The following is an 18,230-nucleotide window of genomic DNA, read 5'->3' on the forward strand; positions in this document are numbered from 1 at the left end:
ACCCCACCCTCCATACCACCACCTCCAACCCCCACCCAAAAAACAAAAAAACAGATTCCTGTTATGTGAAACCAAGAAGGCGACTCTCGATGGCTGAAGTTTTGTAACTGTAAGAGAAAAACAGCACTTGATAGAGGCTGACTGTGTTGGACACAAATATCAAGAGATGAAGACTCTGAAGTATATGCAGCATTAATTACACAGTGAGCAGATGACATTTTCCCAGCTCACGTGTGGAGCTGATGACAGGAGGGGAAATAGTCTGCATTAGGATGTTATTTCATCCTCAGCCGGGCCAAACATTTAACCCTCGCACCCATAAAATGTCTCCCTGATGTAACTACTCTATCGACCTGGTGTCTGACGCCTGTAAAACTCTCAATAAACAATCACACAGTGATGCGGACACAGGCACAGAGACAGGAGGACACAAAGAACGCAGCGGAGAGGACAGACTCCTGGTTATGGGGCCAGAGTTGGAACAGAGTTGGCTCTTCATTCCAAGACTGACCTCATGACCGTGTTGCATAATCGATGAGCAGAGGTAAACAGCATAACGTGTTATCTGATATAATCACAGCAAGAACAACATGTACAGAGTGCTACATATATGTATGCGTATGTGTTCGTCTATTTAAGATCTAAATATTGAGAAAAAAAGATTTGCAAGATGGACTAGAAACCACTATTTGCTCTTGCCCTTTCCGACCAAACAACAGTTATTTCAGCATTGTAAACACTTATCTATCTCCATATACTTGGTGTGGAGATGAATGCACCAGCACAATACAATGCCCTGAAGTCCAAGCAGGAAAGAGAAGATTTTGACCCACAAGTGTCAGTATTAACCTGCTTCGTCTTCATTATAATGAAACCATGCTGTGCACGAGGAGAGGCAGTTCAGTCACGTTAGGGTTCAGACTCTTTATAAACAAATACACACACACACACACACACACACACACACACACACACACACACACACACACACACACACACACAGGGTTTTATAATGCAGCACCTTTTGACTGTAATTTGTCAATTGATGTACTGTAATATAATTTCCGACTGAGCATAAGGAAGCCATTCTATGTTAATTCCAAATTTAAGTAATCTATTTATCTTCATTATGGCTCATATCCTGATCCCCAAATTAACTTAGTTTGATGAAACTCTCCACAGGAAATAACACCGGCTGCTTATGAGCGCCAAGCCTGTAAACGAAAGGTGAGCTGTAGGATAAAATACCAGCTTTGGTATGGAGTGCATCTCAGCACCGGTGATTAAATGAAACCTTAGTGAACTTTTAAATGGCAAACAGCGAAGTGACGTGGGCTCACTGTGTGAAAACAGCACACTTTCAGCAACGAACAACAACCCAAATCTCTAGACACAAAATAAAACTTAAAAGAGACCAAATAGCATCTACAATTATGAGTGCACTGAAAGGATTACTCATTTATACTTCCAGAAATGCATTTTGTCTTGCAGCACTTGAATAAAGAAGAATTCTGAGAAAAAAAAAAAAACTGACTGGGTGGCAATTGGTTAAGAGCTTGTCATCAGAAGCTCTCAAAAAAATCAAAACACTATCTAATGTGCACTGTCTTTCTACTGCTGGAAAAAAGCTGCTCCTTTTTAGAAGCCTCTCTAAGCTGGCGACTTAATGGAGTTTTCAGTCGACTTCTTAGCCGCTTTTCCACTAAGTCCACCATAATCTGTTGTCACTATAAACGACATCTGAGCAGGTTGTTGACCGCACGGAGAGGAGAGGCGAGACAGGTTTAATGGATGGGTTATTATTTGGAAACGTATGCCGCAAACATTTTAGAGGTGATTGCTCTCTCTCTCTCACTATAATGGACAATATGGCATGGTCTGTGTGTGTGTGTGTGTGTGTGTGTGTGTGTGTTTGTGTACCTGCGTGTGTGCATGTATATGTGTAGGTGTTTTTGTCTGTCTCAACTTGCGGTGTCTGCATCAGCTTTAGCTGAAATAGAGCAATCTAATCAAAGCTTAAATATTGAAGTGGCGGCCCATCAGTATTACAGTTGGGTTATTAATACAAACACATACATATACAACTGAATATTATACTGTTGAGAACAGCAAAAGATTTTTTTGCAAACAAATTTACTTTTCTTTTTTTTTTTTACTCTGTATTTTATTAGCTTAAAAACCGAGCTACCGTATCTTCATTGGTAGCTAACTAACATCTACCAGAGAAGCAGTGGAAGTAGTAAAGTGTTTCATTAGCCTATCAACCTGCAGGACTGATTTATAGTTATAGTTATATAAGTTATAGGTCCAGGTCTGGATAAGACAGGGTCTGGATTCGGATCTGGACCACGGACCTCCTATTAGTGACCTTCTGATCGGCGCTAACTGCCACCCCTGAAAGGTTCTTTGATGCCATAATTACACCACCCGACTTTTGGCATTGCCTCTGATATACTATGAGTCATGCAGCCAGACAGATGAGGTCCTTCCTTGTCAGGTAAATGTAAACATAGGTTGTTTTAGGCATTTCGACAAATGCCTAATGCTGTCGTTTTTCTGTCTCTACTCGCCTTAACCTTGTAAAACTCACATAATGGACTGTCAGCGGCAAAGCTGGTTTTAGACATAAGGTGGAAATATCTTAAAAACCAAAAAGGGATTTGAGTTGTTAATCCTCAAGTCTATAAAGGAGCAGTTAAAATAGTTTTCAAAATGAGAATGAAAGACAGAGAAGCAAAGAAGATGCCTGAAAGACAGGAAGTCATATGATAAAAAAAAAAATGCATGCACACGTCAGGCCATGGGAATGGTGTGTGTTTTGTTTTGGCAGGGAGAGATTAGGCATGACTGCTGAGTCTCCTTAGAGAGAGACAAAGCTTGTTAAGAGGAGGTGAGACAGAGAATGAGAGCACCTTGCACGGCTCCTCTCGCCATGATCAAGCCTGAATAATCCTGTTATTCTGTTGCAGAGTCACCTCTGAACACTTCCCTTTCTGACACTGTCCTCAACAGAAAAATGACAGCATTAGTAGTTTGTTCTAATGCTTCAAACGACCTCTCCTCTCTCCTCTCCTCTCCTCTCTCCTCTCCTCTCCTCTCTCCTTTCTTCTCTCCTTTCCTCTCTCCTCCTCTCTCCTCTCCTCTCCTCTCCTCTCTCCTCCTCTCTCCACTCCTCTTCTCTTCTCTCCTCTGGCAAACATCCATTTTAACACACCTATGATTATTTGAATTACTCAAGGTTGATTCATCTTCCTTGACCCTTAAACTACCTCAAATCTTAACACATTGTCCTGGAGCTGACATCAATCAAGCACTCCTCTGGTGTTTTCCCACTTACCTCCGTCTCCTGCATTTCACTCCTCTACCCTCTCCTAGACAGCCTTTTACAGACCCAGACTCTCAGGAGAACAAGCCTTGCATTTTGTCTGCAATCACTGCGGACACACTCTGACACACTTCCTCCCTCTCTGTCTCTCTCTCTCTCTCTCTCTCTCTCTCTCTCTCTCACACACACACCTACTTCAGTCCTTGTGTTCAGTGTTTGGGAATCTTTCATCTCTCAACAAAGCTCTTTTGCTGCCTCAGAGCATCCTCCACAAGCGCTTAAAACTTCACCTCTGGGAGGGTGAGATTAAGAGTTTGCCTCTGCCCTGAAACCTTAGGCACTCGAGGGTGGGAGGTGGTGGTGGGGGGCACACACTCATATCCACCTCGGCACACACACACACACACACACACACACACACACACACACACACACACACACACACACACACACACACAAGTCTGTACAGTAAGTCCTGGACTCTCTTTGAAACATCAGCAAGAAGTTCAGGGCAGTTTTTGCTGTCATCTCAGATTCTTTGGTTGTGTGAGAGGCCGTTGCTACTCTCCCTCTCTCTTTTTCCTCACTTGTCTCCTGAAGCATCCATGTGAGATATGTTTGGGTAAACAAGCAGGCAACTACAGAGGTAAAAAAAAAAAAGAAAAGAAAAGAAAAAAAAAAAAACAGAGCAAATATATTCTGTCCATGGCACTGCTGCTCTTGTATTCATTCTCCTGTATAAAAACACAGCCTCTCTACCAGTGGACTGTGACCCAGGGCTGAGTTTCTTAAAGATGTATTTGTCAGTTTGGCTTCTTCAACTGGCGGTGAGCCGTAACTGTTTGAACTGATGCAGTATGAGTGAACCACCGGAATGTGAATGCAAAAAATCCATACCTCTATTATAAACTGCATTAATCAATATTGTTGAATGAATCAATTGATGACTAGTATTGTCAAAGGGGCTTGTAAAAGAAACCGAAACTTATCCTTCAACACAACTTTAAGGAGCCACAGTACATTTTTCAGAAGAAACTCGTGGGACCTGCTCAGCTCCAAAAAGCAGACAGACATAATTTTCTCCGAAGTTGGTGGTGAAAATCTTATTTGACTTACATTCATTGGTTGGTCTGAAACATTATTCCAATGTCATTTCAATGTTACAATCATGTCAGTGTAGATTTAGCACGCGGAAACCACCTATCTTCCTAATTTCAACTCAAATTTCTCTCTCAAGTTAGACCCGAAACTGACTGAGTATAAAGGCATGCCGGGAAAAACTTTATACCTTGGACTCTTTGATCTTCACAGCGATGACCTGCTTTCTCTGCCGAATGATCTCCACGAGCTCATCGCACTCCTCCACCAGCTTAGCTTCATGCATGGCTGTGTTCACCTGCAGAGAGGAGCAGAAGATATACATGTGAAAAAGCAAATTAAGACGCCCTCGAGAACACGCTGAATCACAATAACCCCGCCATAATGTGTCTTTATATTTTTTTTGTGTTTGTCACATGAGTTCGTTTTTCTTGCTCTCTCTATGTGACAGGAGCTTTGTAAGATTTCTGGTTTGGCAGCCAGGATGATTCATATCATCACTTACACACAGATCACGTCATTCGATTTTGGGTTTCGTTATGAATTCTGCACACATGGAAAAGCCGCCTCCATCAAGATGTGCACCTGGATTAGAATTAACTTGTGAACTTAAGAAAGATATGCCATTTCCAACTCTTTAATTATGTCACTGGAAACACCATAAATCATTATACATTGCAAAGCGCACATTGATCCAGGGGGAAAAAAAACTAATACATACCGTTGATGAAGTGATTGGTCTACAGCCACCAATTTTGTGTGCATTGTAGGTATAGCGAGAGAAGAACAACTCAGTGTAACATGTAGATGGAATTTCATTTTTCATTTGTCTAAAATATTCTGTTTCTTGCTGGAGGGAAAGTCTGTCACAGCTCATAAAAATGGGTAAATTTAAACCACCACTTTTTCCTGTACGTAACGGTAGGATCTTATTATGCACCACAGACTGCGATGTGCTGAGAAAGTGCCAGATGAAATTCATAATTACACTTTTTTTTTTCTAAAACATGTTTATTTCACTCATTACAAACAAGAAATAGGTTGAGGATTGTTGGAATATTCAACTCTCGATTAAAAAAACTACCACAATTTACCCACACCATGCCAATTTAATAGATTCTGTGATTATTTTAGGACCAAAGTTGCCAAGGCAACTCGTCATCAGTTCATCATCTCAGTCCAACACTAAATGAACAGCCAACTCCAAAGTCGTGTGGGTGGGTGGGTGTTACTGAAACATTAAGGGTGTTTGCTAAACTGCAATGCTGAACCACTACTAACAGGCCTGCCAACTGTAAAACACAATTACAGTTCCAAAAGTTTCGGAAACAGCTATGGCGGGGGCTCAAATGGAAAAAAAAGTTTGGATGTGCTGCTCCTACTTCACTGCTGAGGCAATGAGGAGAACAGAAAAACGGAATTTCTCTCATTAAGGGACATTTGAAATGTCACAGTGAGGACTGATGGTTTTACCATATAGCTGCCTGTGATTGCTGCTTCACCAGCATCTTTAATCTAAATGCACAAGGCACAGAAATAAACCTCATCACTGCTCTGTCTGCTCCTTTATCATGATTTTCCATATACAAACTGCGCACTGTGTTGCTATCCACTGACGACAGGATGTAAAAAGTTCCCATGCACTGATCTAAGATGAAATTGCCACAAAGTTGGAGTTGTGCTCTAAGTGCAAGTCCTCCACTGCGATGACAGGAGTCACCACTATTTTGTCTGCAGGAGCCAATTCAGAACATCAGAGAAATTACAGATTTTCTCCACAATATACTTTCAACAAGCCTGAGCGATGACTATGGGAAGCTTTCACTCAAAACAAGCAACTTCAGAACTATCCACAAAAAAAAAAAGGATTTCATTTCAAATACAGGCCTTAACGGTCACACAGGCATTCACAAACAACACTGCTGCTTTGACTGCTTGACTAGACGCTACAGTGTTTGTTGTCACAACAGCACTGGTGAGCGTTTTCGGCAGTGCACTGACTGTAGCGAGAGCACTGCATAGCTGGCAGCCCTCATACAGTAATACAGCAGAAAATTCATTGTGAGGAGAGACCCTTTAACTGCTCTGACTGGGCGTGGCCATCTTTAAGCGACGCAAAGGTTACTTTCAAATCAAACTGTGCATTGTGACAATAAAATCAGAAAGATTCTTTAAAGACACAATTGTTTGTTTGTTGATTTGAGATTTTAATCACTTTAAATGCGCCCAACTACAGGATACTGAAACTGAGGCAGAGGATTTGTTTATTTTGGATTTGAAAGGGCATCATAATAGAAAAAAAAAAAAAATAAAAAAATCGTTTGAATGAATAAAATAGTGAATCAGTCAATATTACATTTAAATAGTTTGCTAAATAAAAGAGATGATTTCAGTTTAAATTCAAATCTTTACAGCATCTCTTTGATTGTCTACAGTGAGTTTGTTCATCCCATTTTAAATAAATGACTTGTTTTATCATTGTTGAATACAGAACAGAATTCAATGGGCTTTGGGTATTTAAATTTTCTTTACTTTTACAGATAAAATATGAAGCCATTTAATATCTTTAAACTATAACAGTATCATTATTAATAAAATACATTTTGATCAATTTTGATTAATTCTCCATCCATAAATTCTACAGGGCTGTGACTTTATGTCACGCTGCAGACTATCCAACTACTTACTCTAACAACCAAGTTCCACTCATCACTGCACAAAGCTCATTACAACACAGCGATCCACTTAAGCCTCATTATTCACACACACACACACACACACACACACACACACACACACACACGTCTGCATGCACGCCAACACACAATTAATTCGGCACAGAGTCATATTATGATGACTGCAGGTTAGTAATTAAACAGGATAAATTCAGACGTCCAGGATCACTTTGAATTACAACTGAGCTACTTGGCAGGCTAGAGTTACAGAAACAATCTTCATCTCCGTCCTCCCCCTGTTTCACCTCGCACAAAAAAAAACTCGTCCTCCTCCTTTTCTGCCAGCTCCCGACATTATTATCTACTCCCAGCAACACAAACACTGTCACCTACTGCGCATCTCCCTATTCATCAGGCTCCTCTGCAGGTGCACTGAAATCACAGCGCCAACTCCATGTTAAAGTGTCGCTCTATTATTGGAATATGTGATGAGCAACCGCAGCAAGATTGAAAACATTCAATGTGAAGAACTTTCCAGCTGCTCCTGCGATGAAAATTATTGTAAAAATGTGTGAAAACACTGCTAGACAGACTGAAGGGGAAAAAAATGGAAACAGAAAATTTAAGAGGCCAGAAAGTCTAATCATAAATGGATCTTATATCCCAATTTCTGAAGACATTCATTCATTATCCATACCGCTTATCCTCACCAGCTGATACTGAGCGAGGGTGGGGTTCAACCTAGAGAGGTGGCCAGTCCATCACAAGGCTGACATATAGAGACAAACAACCATTCAAACTCACATTCACACTTTTTCGAATTTAGAAATTGCCATTTAACCTAACCTGCATGTCTTTGGACTGTGGGAGGAAGCTGGAATACCTGGAGGGCAGGTTCGAACCCAGAACCTTCCCGCTGTGAGGCGACACCACTGCAAACCAGTGCACCACCATTAAACCCATTTCTGAAAACATGATTGATAGCATTATTAAGACTCTAAGCAAACTAATTGGAATTATCATTTCATATTGGGATTATTGCAAACATCTTTGCAAACAAGATTCGTCACATAACTTATTCATTCATCGTGGTCCATGTGTGTGTATTCTCACATGCAAATTCATTTTGCTATAATACAGCCGGCATTTACTGGAAGTGTACGACATTCATCAAAAAAAAAACAAACAAAAAAAAAAAACAGCCATGGACACACTGGTAAGATGACATAATTAGCAACTAACTAGTATTAGATAACTGTATCTGGAGCATTATGATCAAAATCAGAGGACAATCAGACGGATAATTATATCAAAAACAGGTGTGATCACAGTACACTTCACTGGATCCTCCACCTATGGTTCCCTTATAGGTGGGTTACACTGAGCACGTACAGCATACTTCATTCACATATACATCATTAGAATGAGTTCAGCTCAGGCATTATGTGGTGCTGGTGGCGTTATGATTACATTTATTCACCCATATTTTTTTATACGGCGGAAATAAGTACTGCATCACTTACAAGTTATGCAGCTACTTTTCTTTTTCTGGCTTCAGGTGACAGTCATGCGCCACCCACTCGCTGCTGTTTCAGCGAGTAATGGCGTGCCTGATGCGTGGCCGAGCGGAGTGCCACTCATTCGGATGCTGTCAATCACACAGGGGTGCGCTGAAGTCAAAATGAAGCGACTCTTTGCCTCTTAAACTCCTCCCTGATACTGTGATTCAGCATTGTAATCTCTCACTACGTTGCGATTCTTGAGAAACTCTGTTGACTCCAGATAAGTGCACTGAATTATGTGTGTGTGTGTGTGTGTGTGTGTGTGTGTGTGTGTGTGTGTGTGTGTGAATTTTAATGATGTTGCAACTCTCATTCCCTCTTGATAATGCTATGTGCATTTGTCACAAAACCTTTCACGGCTGAAACACCATAATAACATCACAGACCCTCGCAAATGCTGGTATATCATCTGCCCACCCGCCAGAACAAATCCCAATTTCTTTTCTTGAACTGAATCTTTACAAACTCATGTTGTGTTAACAAAACTCCAACCCACGCAACTTTATTTTAAATTCTTGTGGAGATCCCAAAGTTTCCACACTAAAGCAGGTGTATAAAATGATTTGCAAGGTTGCTACAAGAACATCTGCAGACTTAAATTTGACATAATGATGCACTAAGAAAAAAAGGTTTGGATTCGAAGTGTTGGAATGAGTAGAAAGAGAATATATACAGGCATGTAATACTTTCACACGATGGAAAAATGATTTTCTAATGTTGGGTAGTTGAACTAAGTGGAAACGTAGGAGTTTAAGAAGTTAATGGCTGACTGCAGTTCTACATAAATCTAAGAAAAAACATTTTGAAAGCCTGGCAATGTAATCTTTGACCAATTATGGAAGTTACACAGTCTATAGTCACGCTGGGGCTGGGAGATGAGATATTTCATGATTAGCTTGTAGTGACTTTCACCAGTTTATACTTGTCTCCGAGTTGATGATTCAAGGCAAGTTGCCCTTAAAAACTTAACCGAGATTTAAGAGCACTGAAGCCCAGTTCGATTATTTCATTAATGAGCATGCAGATATTTTTCGACCTTGTGATATACATTTATTTTGGAGATATGATACTGCCTTTAGGCCTTACTCACACCCACCAATTTCAAAATGTGGACATCTGGAGTAACCAGCAGACAACACAGCGAGCACAGACAATTGAACAATGTATGGCTCCCAAAATGAACTACTCTTGCCAAAGTGGCTCCCATTCCAAACTTTAGTGAGGACCGGTCCAGGTTCAGAACAGCTGTTAACCTCTTGCTCACATTGAAACCCCTCACATCTGATATCAATTCTAGGCTCATTCCTCTCCCATCAGCCTCTCCTGCAGGCTCCTATTCTTTATTTTTTCCTCTCGTCTTTTTATTCTACCTGTCTGACTGGAACCCCCCTTTCTGTCTGGCCCTCACTGACCACTTCAATTTCTCTCTCACTGCTCCCCCCCCGTCCCCAGCAGTGTCTCCCAGACATGATGTCCTCAAACAGATGCAAGGATTCAGTCTGACAGCTTTATCTCTGATGCTGCCCACAGATTCTGGGACTGTTCCTGTAGATTTATGATGTCCCGAATGGCACCTGGCTCTTAAACAGGGAAGAATGGCTTTATGGGTGCAGCAGAGTAAAAGAAAAATGCCACTGTGAGGCACATATCGTAGATGTTATGTCAAATAGAGGTGATAATTGGAAATGAATTTTTTACGACTGGCCTTATAACCTGACAAAGTGTTCCTATGAGCTTTTATATTCTAACTACATTTACTTTTAACATTTTGTCTTCTTTTCAACAGGGCAGCTTGACACATAACATCACTGATCACTGATTAATCATCGAGGATATTACCATAGATGATAATCATCATAGGTTTAGGTTTGCGCTAATGTGAAAGTAGATATAACAAGACTCTCCTATTGAAGGAATAAATGTAGTTTTGTGGCATGGCCTCACATAGTCTGAATGCAGACTCTTAGTCTTGTCGATGATTCTTGTTCTTTATCATATCATCTGCACTTTTACTAAAATGTTGTAAATATAAAAGAGAAATTAAATCATGGTGTGGCCATCTGTTAAAAGCTATAACAGATTTCATCATGTGCCATTATCCCACTGCAGTGATGGACCCACGTGCAGCTGAAAGTGGAAACCACAAATGGCTTTAGAAATATAGCAAAGACAAACAGCATCAGTGGACTGTTCTATCTCACCACTGCTCCAGTAGAAAGGTAAAGACAGGCGAAATGAGACCTGATACAAAGGATTAGGCAGCATTACAGCCATCTCCACACAGCTGATTTATATTCTGCACACAGTGGGACCAGCTTCAGTGTAAATAAACCTAGGCAGATATTGGCTAATGACTTACAGCTCATTGTTTAATCAGTAGACATACATGTCTGAGCATTAAAACCCACTAGGCTTCTGTCTGAGGGAAAAAAGAAAGAATCACATCAGTCCTAATATACACACACACACACACACACACACACACACACACACACACACACACACACACACACACACACACACACGCATAGACACAAAACCTTAACAGAGAGCTAATTTAGTTTCCTTCCAGATGGCAACACAATTGTACGGGTTGGAAAAACTGGCTGCTGCTTTGACTGCTTCCTCAAAGCTATGTCAGGAGGATGCGTTCCCCGTCGTGACATACACTGCGTAAGCTATAGGCGAGCTATACGCCTGATGAGGGAGGGCCCTCATCAAAAAGCCGCTACCGAATACACCTCATCGCAACGCATTCTCTGCTTTCAGGAGGGTTAGCTGAACCGTCACCGCAGTGAGCACAGATACAGAGAGCAAGAATACAGAGGGTACAGTGAGACACAAAGACAGACGATTTGATCAACTGTCAAGTTGCGGGATGTATTCAGAGGAGGGAGACGTTAAAACACAAAATCAAGAGCTTCACAATACACTGACAATGCTCTGAGTCTCATGCACAAGCCTTTAAGGAGATATTATTTAAGTATGAAAGAGGAGACTCCCTGGGAATTAAATGGAAATCTGCTCGAAACTTGTAAAGAGGCAAGAAACAAAAGAACTCATGAGTGCATCCTTTGATATGTCCATTTGATGAAAGAGGGGAAAACTTCTACTGCTTCAAAGCGGTGGCTGGAGTGAAACCAAGACTTACTATTGGAATTTGGTGACAGGGCGGGCTGGTTGTTGTGACAAAGGAAAGGAAGAAACTGTGGGAAAGGACTCTGCTCATACTCATACTGTAAAACAGCTTCAAACATACAGTATTTGTTATTGAGAGGTAGGATATTTTTATGACTATGAGTATCATCCCAGCTTTTACTTTGGCTGGTCAAGTGGTTTTTTAGTGAAAAGCTCTTTATTAAACAGCCTCTTTAAGTTTCTCTTCTCTGCTGCTCATTAACCTTCAGCCAGCTCCATAGCATTGAATGAATGCAATGAGTCTTTTAGCTCAACAACAATCATTGCAAATGAATGCTGCCATTCGCTCAATGTCTTCAGGAACGCTGAACATTACTCTGAATGCCATTTAGCACAGCAACGGATTTAACAACCCCACACCAAATATTGTGATAAGGAGAGAGACCTCCCAAGAAAGAAACATCCTACACTTCTTCAAGTCGACGCCCCGAAGAAAACCCCCGGAGAACGGGGCTGCATCGCTGCTTTGTGCGCTGACACAAAGGAAGCTGATTCACACAGTGTTTGATCATATCTTTGGCACCAATACAGTATGATGCAAACAAAGGAGGAGAGGAATCCAGGTCACGCTCAGAACCCTTCAGAGACTTCCTACTTTGCACACACTTCTCTCTCTCGCTCTCACCAAATCGCTCTCTTTTTAAAAAAAAAATTCCTCTGCTTGCCCTCTCAACCCTGCTCTTTCTCTTCCTTTTATCTTCCCCTTTCCTTTCCTTCTTTCTCCATCTTCTTCTGCTCCTCATTTGTCCGCCTGTCCTCTCCTCTCTCCTCCAGCCATCCATAAAGATTCTACTGCACGTTAATATGAACTCACCAAAAAACGTTACACTCCCTCACGTCTCCTGTCCATAATTACACTCGTCTTTTGACATTGGCATCACATAGGAGAACAGCTCTGTATAAACAGAGCGGGAAAACATATAGTTTCTTTTAATAATTTGCTTAAGAGTCAGCGGAGCATTTTCCCTTCCATGCTATTGCTCCTCATTTCTTTTTGATGAATAAGTGATGAGATTCTGCTGCTGTTGTTGTCGCTGTTGTTGTTGTCGGTGGTGCAACATTGGTATGCACTGTTCATGAACAGTTTGTCTGTATTTAATGAATCACACAGTGATCATTTAATTTTGATTGGGTGAGCGGCTGCATGAGTTTGGTTTCATGGACCCCAGCGTGACTCCGAGAAAATGGAGTCATGCCCGGCTAATAAGAAATGAACTGTGCACAGAGTGATGGCGGCACCAAAGTGCATTTGTCCTCTGCGGCCATTAATGTCAAATCTCACAGAGAAATGATGGTGTTTATTAAGAGTGGGTGCGACGCCCACAGAAAGTCTGTGCTTGTGTGTGTTTGAGCATGCATGCATTAGTGATGCAGCACCAGACAACACTCGATGGCTAAGCATTAGTACTCTCAGCCTGGCTTCACACAGTACCTCCATTAAATCACAGCACGAGCCCAAGAGGTCAACAGTGACAAGATTGTCTGGGGTATAATTTTCTGCAGCCAGGTACGGGTTCATGCAAGGATACCGGAGTGCAAACACTTCTCCAAGGTTGTCACTAAATTGAACAGGGTGAGCTGTGAAACATCACTAGCTTATGACAAGTCAAATAAAGTTTCCACTTGAAAGATATATGCCAGTTGACAGATAATCATATTGGCTTTGACTGGGGAGCGTAAATTTCTTATATGGGTGGCACCAGTGAGAATTAAACTGTTGAGTGTTGTAACAATAATTCATCCTAAAAATAATATTCAACACAGTGAGATGCATGAAAAAGTGCAGTTCAGACAATGACCTTGAAGAGGCACCAACTCTGATCTTATGACATATTAAAAGCATTACGTTAAGCTATTAGCACCTTGAAACTAGGGAGTATTTCACAAGAGGTTTTGGTTGTATCTTTGACCACAGCAAATTGGTCATTCCACAGTTTGAAGTTGTCTGAATTACATAACTACCCCTTTAAACGGTTTGAGAGCGGATGGTTGCCAAGAGCTACTCCAGCTCACTCTTTGTTCTTGAGTCATGGTTAGAATCAGATTGTCTGGAGAGCTACCAACGGCAAAAGAACAAGAGGTCACTGAGACACGGTGGTTTCATTTTCGCTGCTTTGCGTTACGTCAGTCACTTGATTGTGAATCTGTGAATATATAGAGCCAATTGTATGGATAAGTCTGGGTGTAAATGTCTCTGTTCTCTTTCTTAAAGTAACAATAGACAACTTTTTGGTTCTAACTTTTTGGTTCTAACATTTTGCATAATGTAATGGCTATAGAATAATGACACCATCTGTGTTTAGATTGGTTCGATATAGGCCTTGCTTTCACTATCCAATCCTTTCTGCCACAGGGCATGAAATTGCACGGAACGGCACAAAGGAAGTGCATCTGCCATTGTGCAACTAAAACAGAAAGAGGATAGTGCCTTTGTTTTCCCCGGTAGCGATTGGTAGACTGCCTACTTATTAATAAAGCCAGGTGTTTCAATCTGCCTTCATCTTGGCTCCGAGATCAGTGGTTTTAGTTCAAACTGTGATTCTTGTTTCTTGCTTTGGACAGCAGCAGCTGGTAGTGTTAACCATGTTGCTAGCACTACCGCTAGCAGCCAGAAACAAGCAAGTCATTGTCCATTGACAATTTCCTGGCTGTGACCTTTCCAAAATGAGCAGCGGTGAGACGCATTCTATTCTTCCTTGCGACAGTGGCATCAACATTAATACCACTTGGAAACGCTAGGGGGAAATGTTGTCTATTGTCACTTTAAGTACAGTTTCTTTTGTCTTTTGCCTCCAAGTCTGTAAAAAAAAAAAAAAAATGCTATACTCATCCTTTATGAACCCATGGTAAGGAACTGAAATTCACTTTGAAAATTGAGACCAATCAATATTTGATCAGTAGTGGTGAAGGGAACTGAAAGAATGGAGTGCTGATTTTATTGTTACCACAACCACAACCATGGTGCAAGAGAAGAGAGAGAGAAGAAAGGAAAAAAGCAAGAAAGATGGAAAAGGATGGAGATCCAATTTCTACCACTGTGCTTCCTCAATTAGAAGTCTTCCACTGTAATAGATGAAGTGTAGGGAGCAGGGCCTCAGAGCAGTTGCCCAAATAGCAAAGGCAGTAAACTGTATACAATCAATAACAGTGACAGACTTGGGAGTTAATGGTTTCTCCGAGATAGAGAATTCACCCAGGCTAAGGCCTTAACCCTTGTGTCTTGGTGAGTTATTCATGAACCAGGGACCAAAAAGTGAAACCCCAGCTTCTTATGAGACTGTGTTTGAAGCTTGACGCATCGAGCTTTACCCAAAATCCTGGGCAGCTTTAGAGGTGTGGCAGGGGAGCTAAGTTACATCAAGTGACTGTCTTTCAACCAACCCAACTGAGGTTTTAGTCACGTGCAAATATCCCCCCAGCTGGTTTCCCTTATCATGAATCAAACAAACAAACAACAAAACAAACAAAAAAAAAAATCAAAGATTAAACCCCGGCCTCATTTCTACATCATTTTCCTCTCACACTCATCGTTAAGCATCACTGCCTTCTGTAAACAACTACAGACACAAACACAAAGACATGTTGCATACCTCAACCTGTTGGCAGATCTGGATGAGTTTTGCCATCTGGTTTTCGAGTTCACTGTTCCTCTTCACCAGGTTGGTCAGGTTGTTCTCCAGTGTTTGCTGAGGGAGGAGGAAAGGGAAGGACACAAGAGAAGAAAAAGGAGGAGACAAGATATAACATTAGCAAAGTGTTCAGAGTTGTGCACGGACAGGACAGGTTAAATTATGGATGCATCAACACCATAGCCATACCCATCAGTGTCAGGTGAGATTTTTAACATAACAGCTACAGGCACTGGCCAAAACTTGATCGCTATAATATCATGATTTCTTAATTTATAATTGTTCTCAATTACATGAGTCTGACAGAAGTGTCTTTGTTTTACTTTTCGATATACTTGATGCTTTTGGTCTGGTGAACTCTGTCTTATCCCTGCCCTGTCATCAACCTAATACCCAATAAGTACTAGTTCACGTACATCCTACTGGCAGGCATATCATTCTGTAAGTATATATAATTATACTGTAAATTATACTAATCATAATGCTACATTATCACTGCACTGATGATCCAATGGCATTAAAAGGAGCAAACAGATGTCGGTCTTACTAATGAAGGTTTTCTCAATACATTATATTATATACAAATTTTGAGTAAGTCACATTATAGTCGCATATTAATGACCTACTCTGCTCATTCTTCTTGTGGTCATTGCCTGAGGGTTGCTTTACAACATATGAAATCCATGCAAAAAAAAAAAAAAAAATCTCTTTACACATGTATAACTGCTAATTTTTGGCAACCAGACATTTAAAATAGTTTAGTAAATGGGTCCAAAATACTATGGAGGCCTGTAAGACAGAATATGTTGCAACATTCCTGGTAAAAATAGTGCAGGGTGGGTCAAGGATGGATAATTTCTACCACAATGGTCATGAAACGATGTGTCCATACTATTTTGCTGACATGTTGAAATACAATCACATACACATCATTTTTTTCAAAAATTTTTCTCTGCATTAAAAGAAATCTAACCAAAATCTATATCTAATCTATACACTGTATTTTGATCTTAAAATAATTTCTAGCTGAATTAAAGCAAATGTTACAGTAAATATCAGGCTTATTGAGACTCATAAATACCTTGAAATCAGCTATTGAAACAATATATAGTGTACTTTTAGAAAGAAACCAAATTTGAGAGTCACTCCTTTGATGTAATTGAGTGCTTTTTAACAGCTACAAATGCTTGGATAGCAGTTTTATTACATAACATATTGTCTATAATATAATAATTTAACTACCTGACTTTGTCAGACTTTACCTTAAAGCAACAAAACAACCACATTAACAACCAATCAACCTCCACTTGCAATTTTAATGATCAAACACCCAGTTACTATCCCTCACCTGTGATTCTTTGTTAAATGCAAAAAAAAAGGCACACACACATAAATAAACTCACTCAAACACATATGAAGTACAAAAGATGAAAATGGAAACAAGGAAATAGTGAGCCAGAAATAGAACTGCCGTTCAAAGGAAGCAAATCAACGATGGCGGTGGCGACGATGGGCATCAAAACAACAACAACAACAACCACAGCTGCAAAGAGAACATCAGAACAAAGCAGCAGACAAGCGGCGGGTGTTTGAAGTAGCTCTACTCATGCAAGTGAAAGGGAGGTGGGCTGGACAAGCACCTGGCCACGACCCTGACTGTCTGACTGTACATCTGTGTGTCTGTCTCTCCTGTTTTCCAGTATCTCCTCTGCCTGTCGCTCAGCCTGATTTACTCTGTCTGCCTGTTATCTGTATGACTTTGCACCCACTTAATTTTTTATCTGCTTGCTTATCTCCCTCCTTGCATCCCTTCCTTATCCATCCAGGTGTCTACCTGTGTGCCTGTGTGCCTCTCTGCGTCCCAGCAGCAGGGATGGGGGGTAAGGAGAGGGTGGGGAGGTGGGGTGAGGGATTTGGTAAAAGGCAGCCAGGGAACTCACCGCAGCGCTTGTCTTTGAAGCCTCCATTACCGCATCTGACACTCTGCCCGGGCTCACCTGATAAGCCTACGAACACACACACACATACACCCACATAAGTGCACACATAAACACACACACGGACAAGCCTGATCGCACGACGTCTGCCACCTAAACTCACAGCAACTGAAGAGGAGGATTCCTCCCTGATAAAGTTGCCACAAACACTCTTCTCATGGTCTCATGCATGCTCTTGAATGCAGATGAGACAGTGTGGCTCCCTGTGCCTGTTAATATTTGTTTCCCTGAAACTGGTCCTGAAGTTACATCACTGGAACGAGCATTTGGTTGTTGTGTCGCAGCCCTGTGTGTGTGTGTGTGTGTGTGTGTGTGTGTGTGTGTGTGTGTGTGTGTGTGTGTGTGTTTGTGTATGAGGGAGTTTGAAGTGGAACATCAGTGAGAGGGGACAGATGGGTCATTAATTAGCAAGCTGGAGATGAAGATGATTAATACATCAGAACACAGCTGTCTCCCATGAGACTGCAGTGAAACAAACTCCTCTGTCCTCTACATACATGCATGTGTGTGTGTGTGTGTGTGTGTTTCTGCCAGAATGTAACTGTGTAGACGTATCTGCATATATACCTTTGCGACACAAATGAGCAAGCACATTATGACATCTGCTAATACCTGCATTTGTCGGTAAGTGTTTATCCCCTGAGTGACCACACAAAGTATCTTGTGTGTGCAGTCTGACTTGTGTTGGCACTCTGTGGCTTTGGCCCAGCAGACAGGAACGAGTGGCACGGGGGAGAGGGAAGGGG

General features: G+C 41.2%; 1 protein-coding gene across 5 annotated transcripts in view; it reads right to left on the bottom strand.

Annotated features, from left to right (window-relative positions):
• The window catches only part of mid2 (midline 2), a 141,913-nt gene that overhangs the window by 27,714 nt on the left and 95,969 nt on the right, over positions 1-18,230 (bottom strand). For 4 of the 5 annotated variants that reach the window (XM_023411129.2, XM_023411126.2, XM_023411127.2 and 1 more), the window contains 3 exons: positions 17,428-17,493; positions 15,449-15,544; positions 4,614-4,721 (listed from right to left, as the gene is read on the bottom strand). In XM_023411129.2, the coding sequence (XP_023266897.1) occupies positions 4,614-4,721; positions 15,449-15,544; positions 17,428-17,493 (270 nt within the window). The remainder of the gene's footprint in view (positions 1-4,613; positions 4,722-15,448; positions 15,545-17,427; positions 17,494-18,230) is intronic. The other variant, XM_023411130.2, reaches the window with a different exon arrangement.

Source organism: Seriola lalandi, unplaced genomic scaffold (assembly GCF_002814215.2).
Source record: "Seriola lalandi dorsalis isolate HSWRI2012SDOR001 ecotype SW California unplaced genomic scaffold, Sedor1 jcf7180002054451, whole genome shotgun sequence".
Classification (NCBI taxonomy): Eukaryota; Metazoa; Chordata; class Actinopteri; order Carangiformes; family Carangidae; genus Seriola; species Seriola lalandi.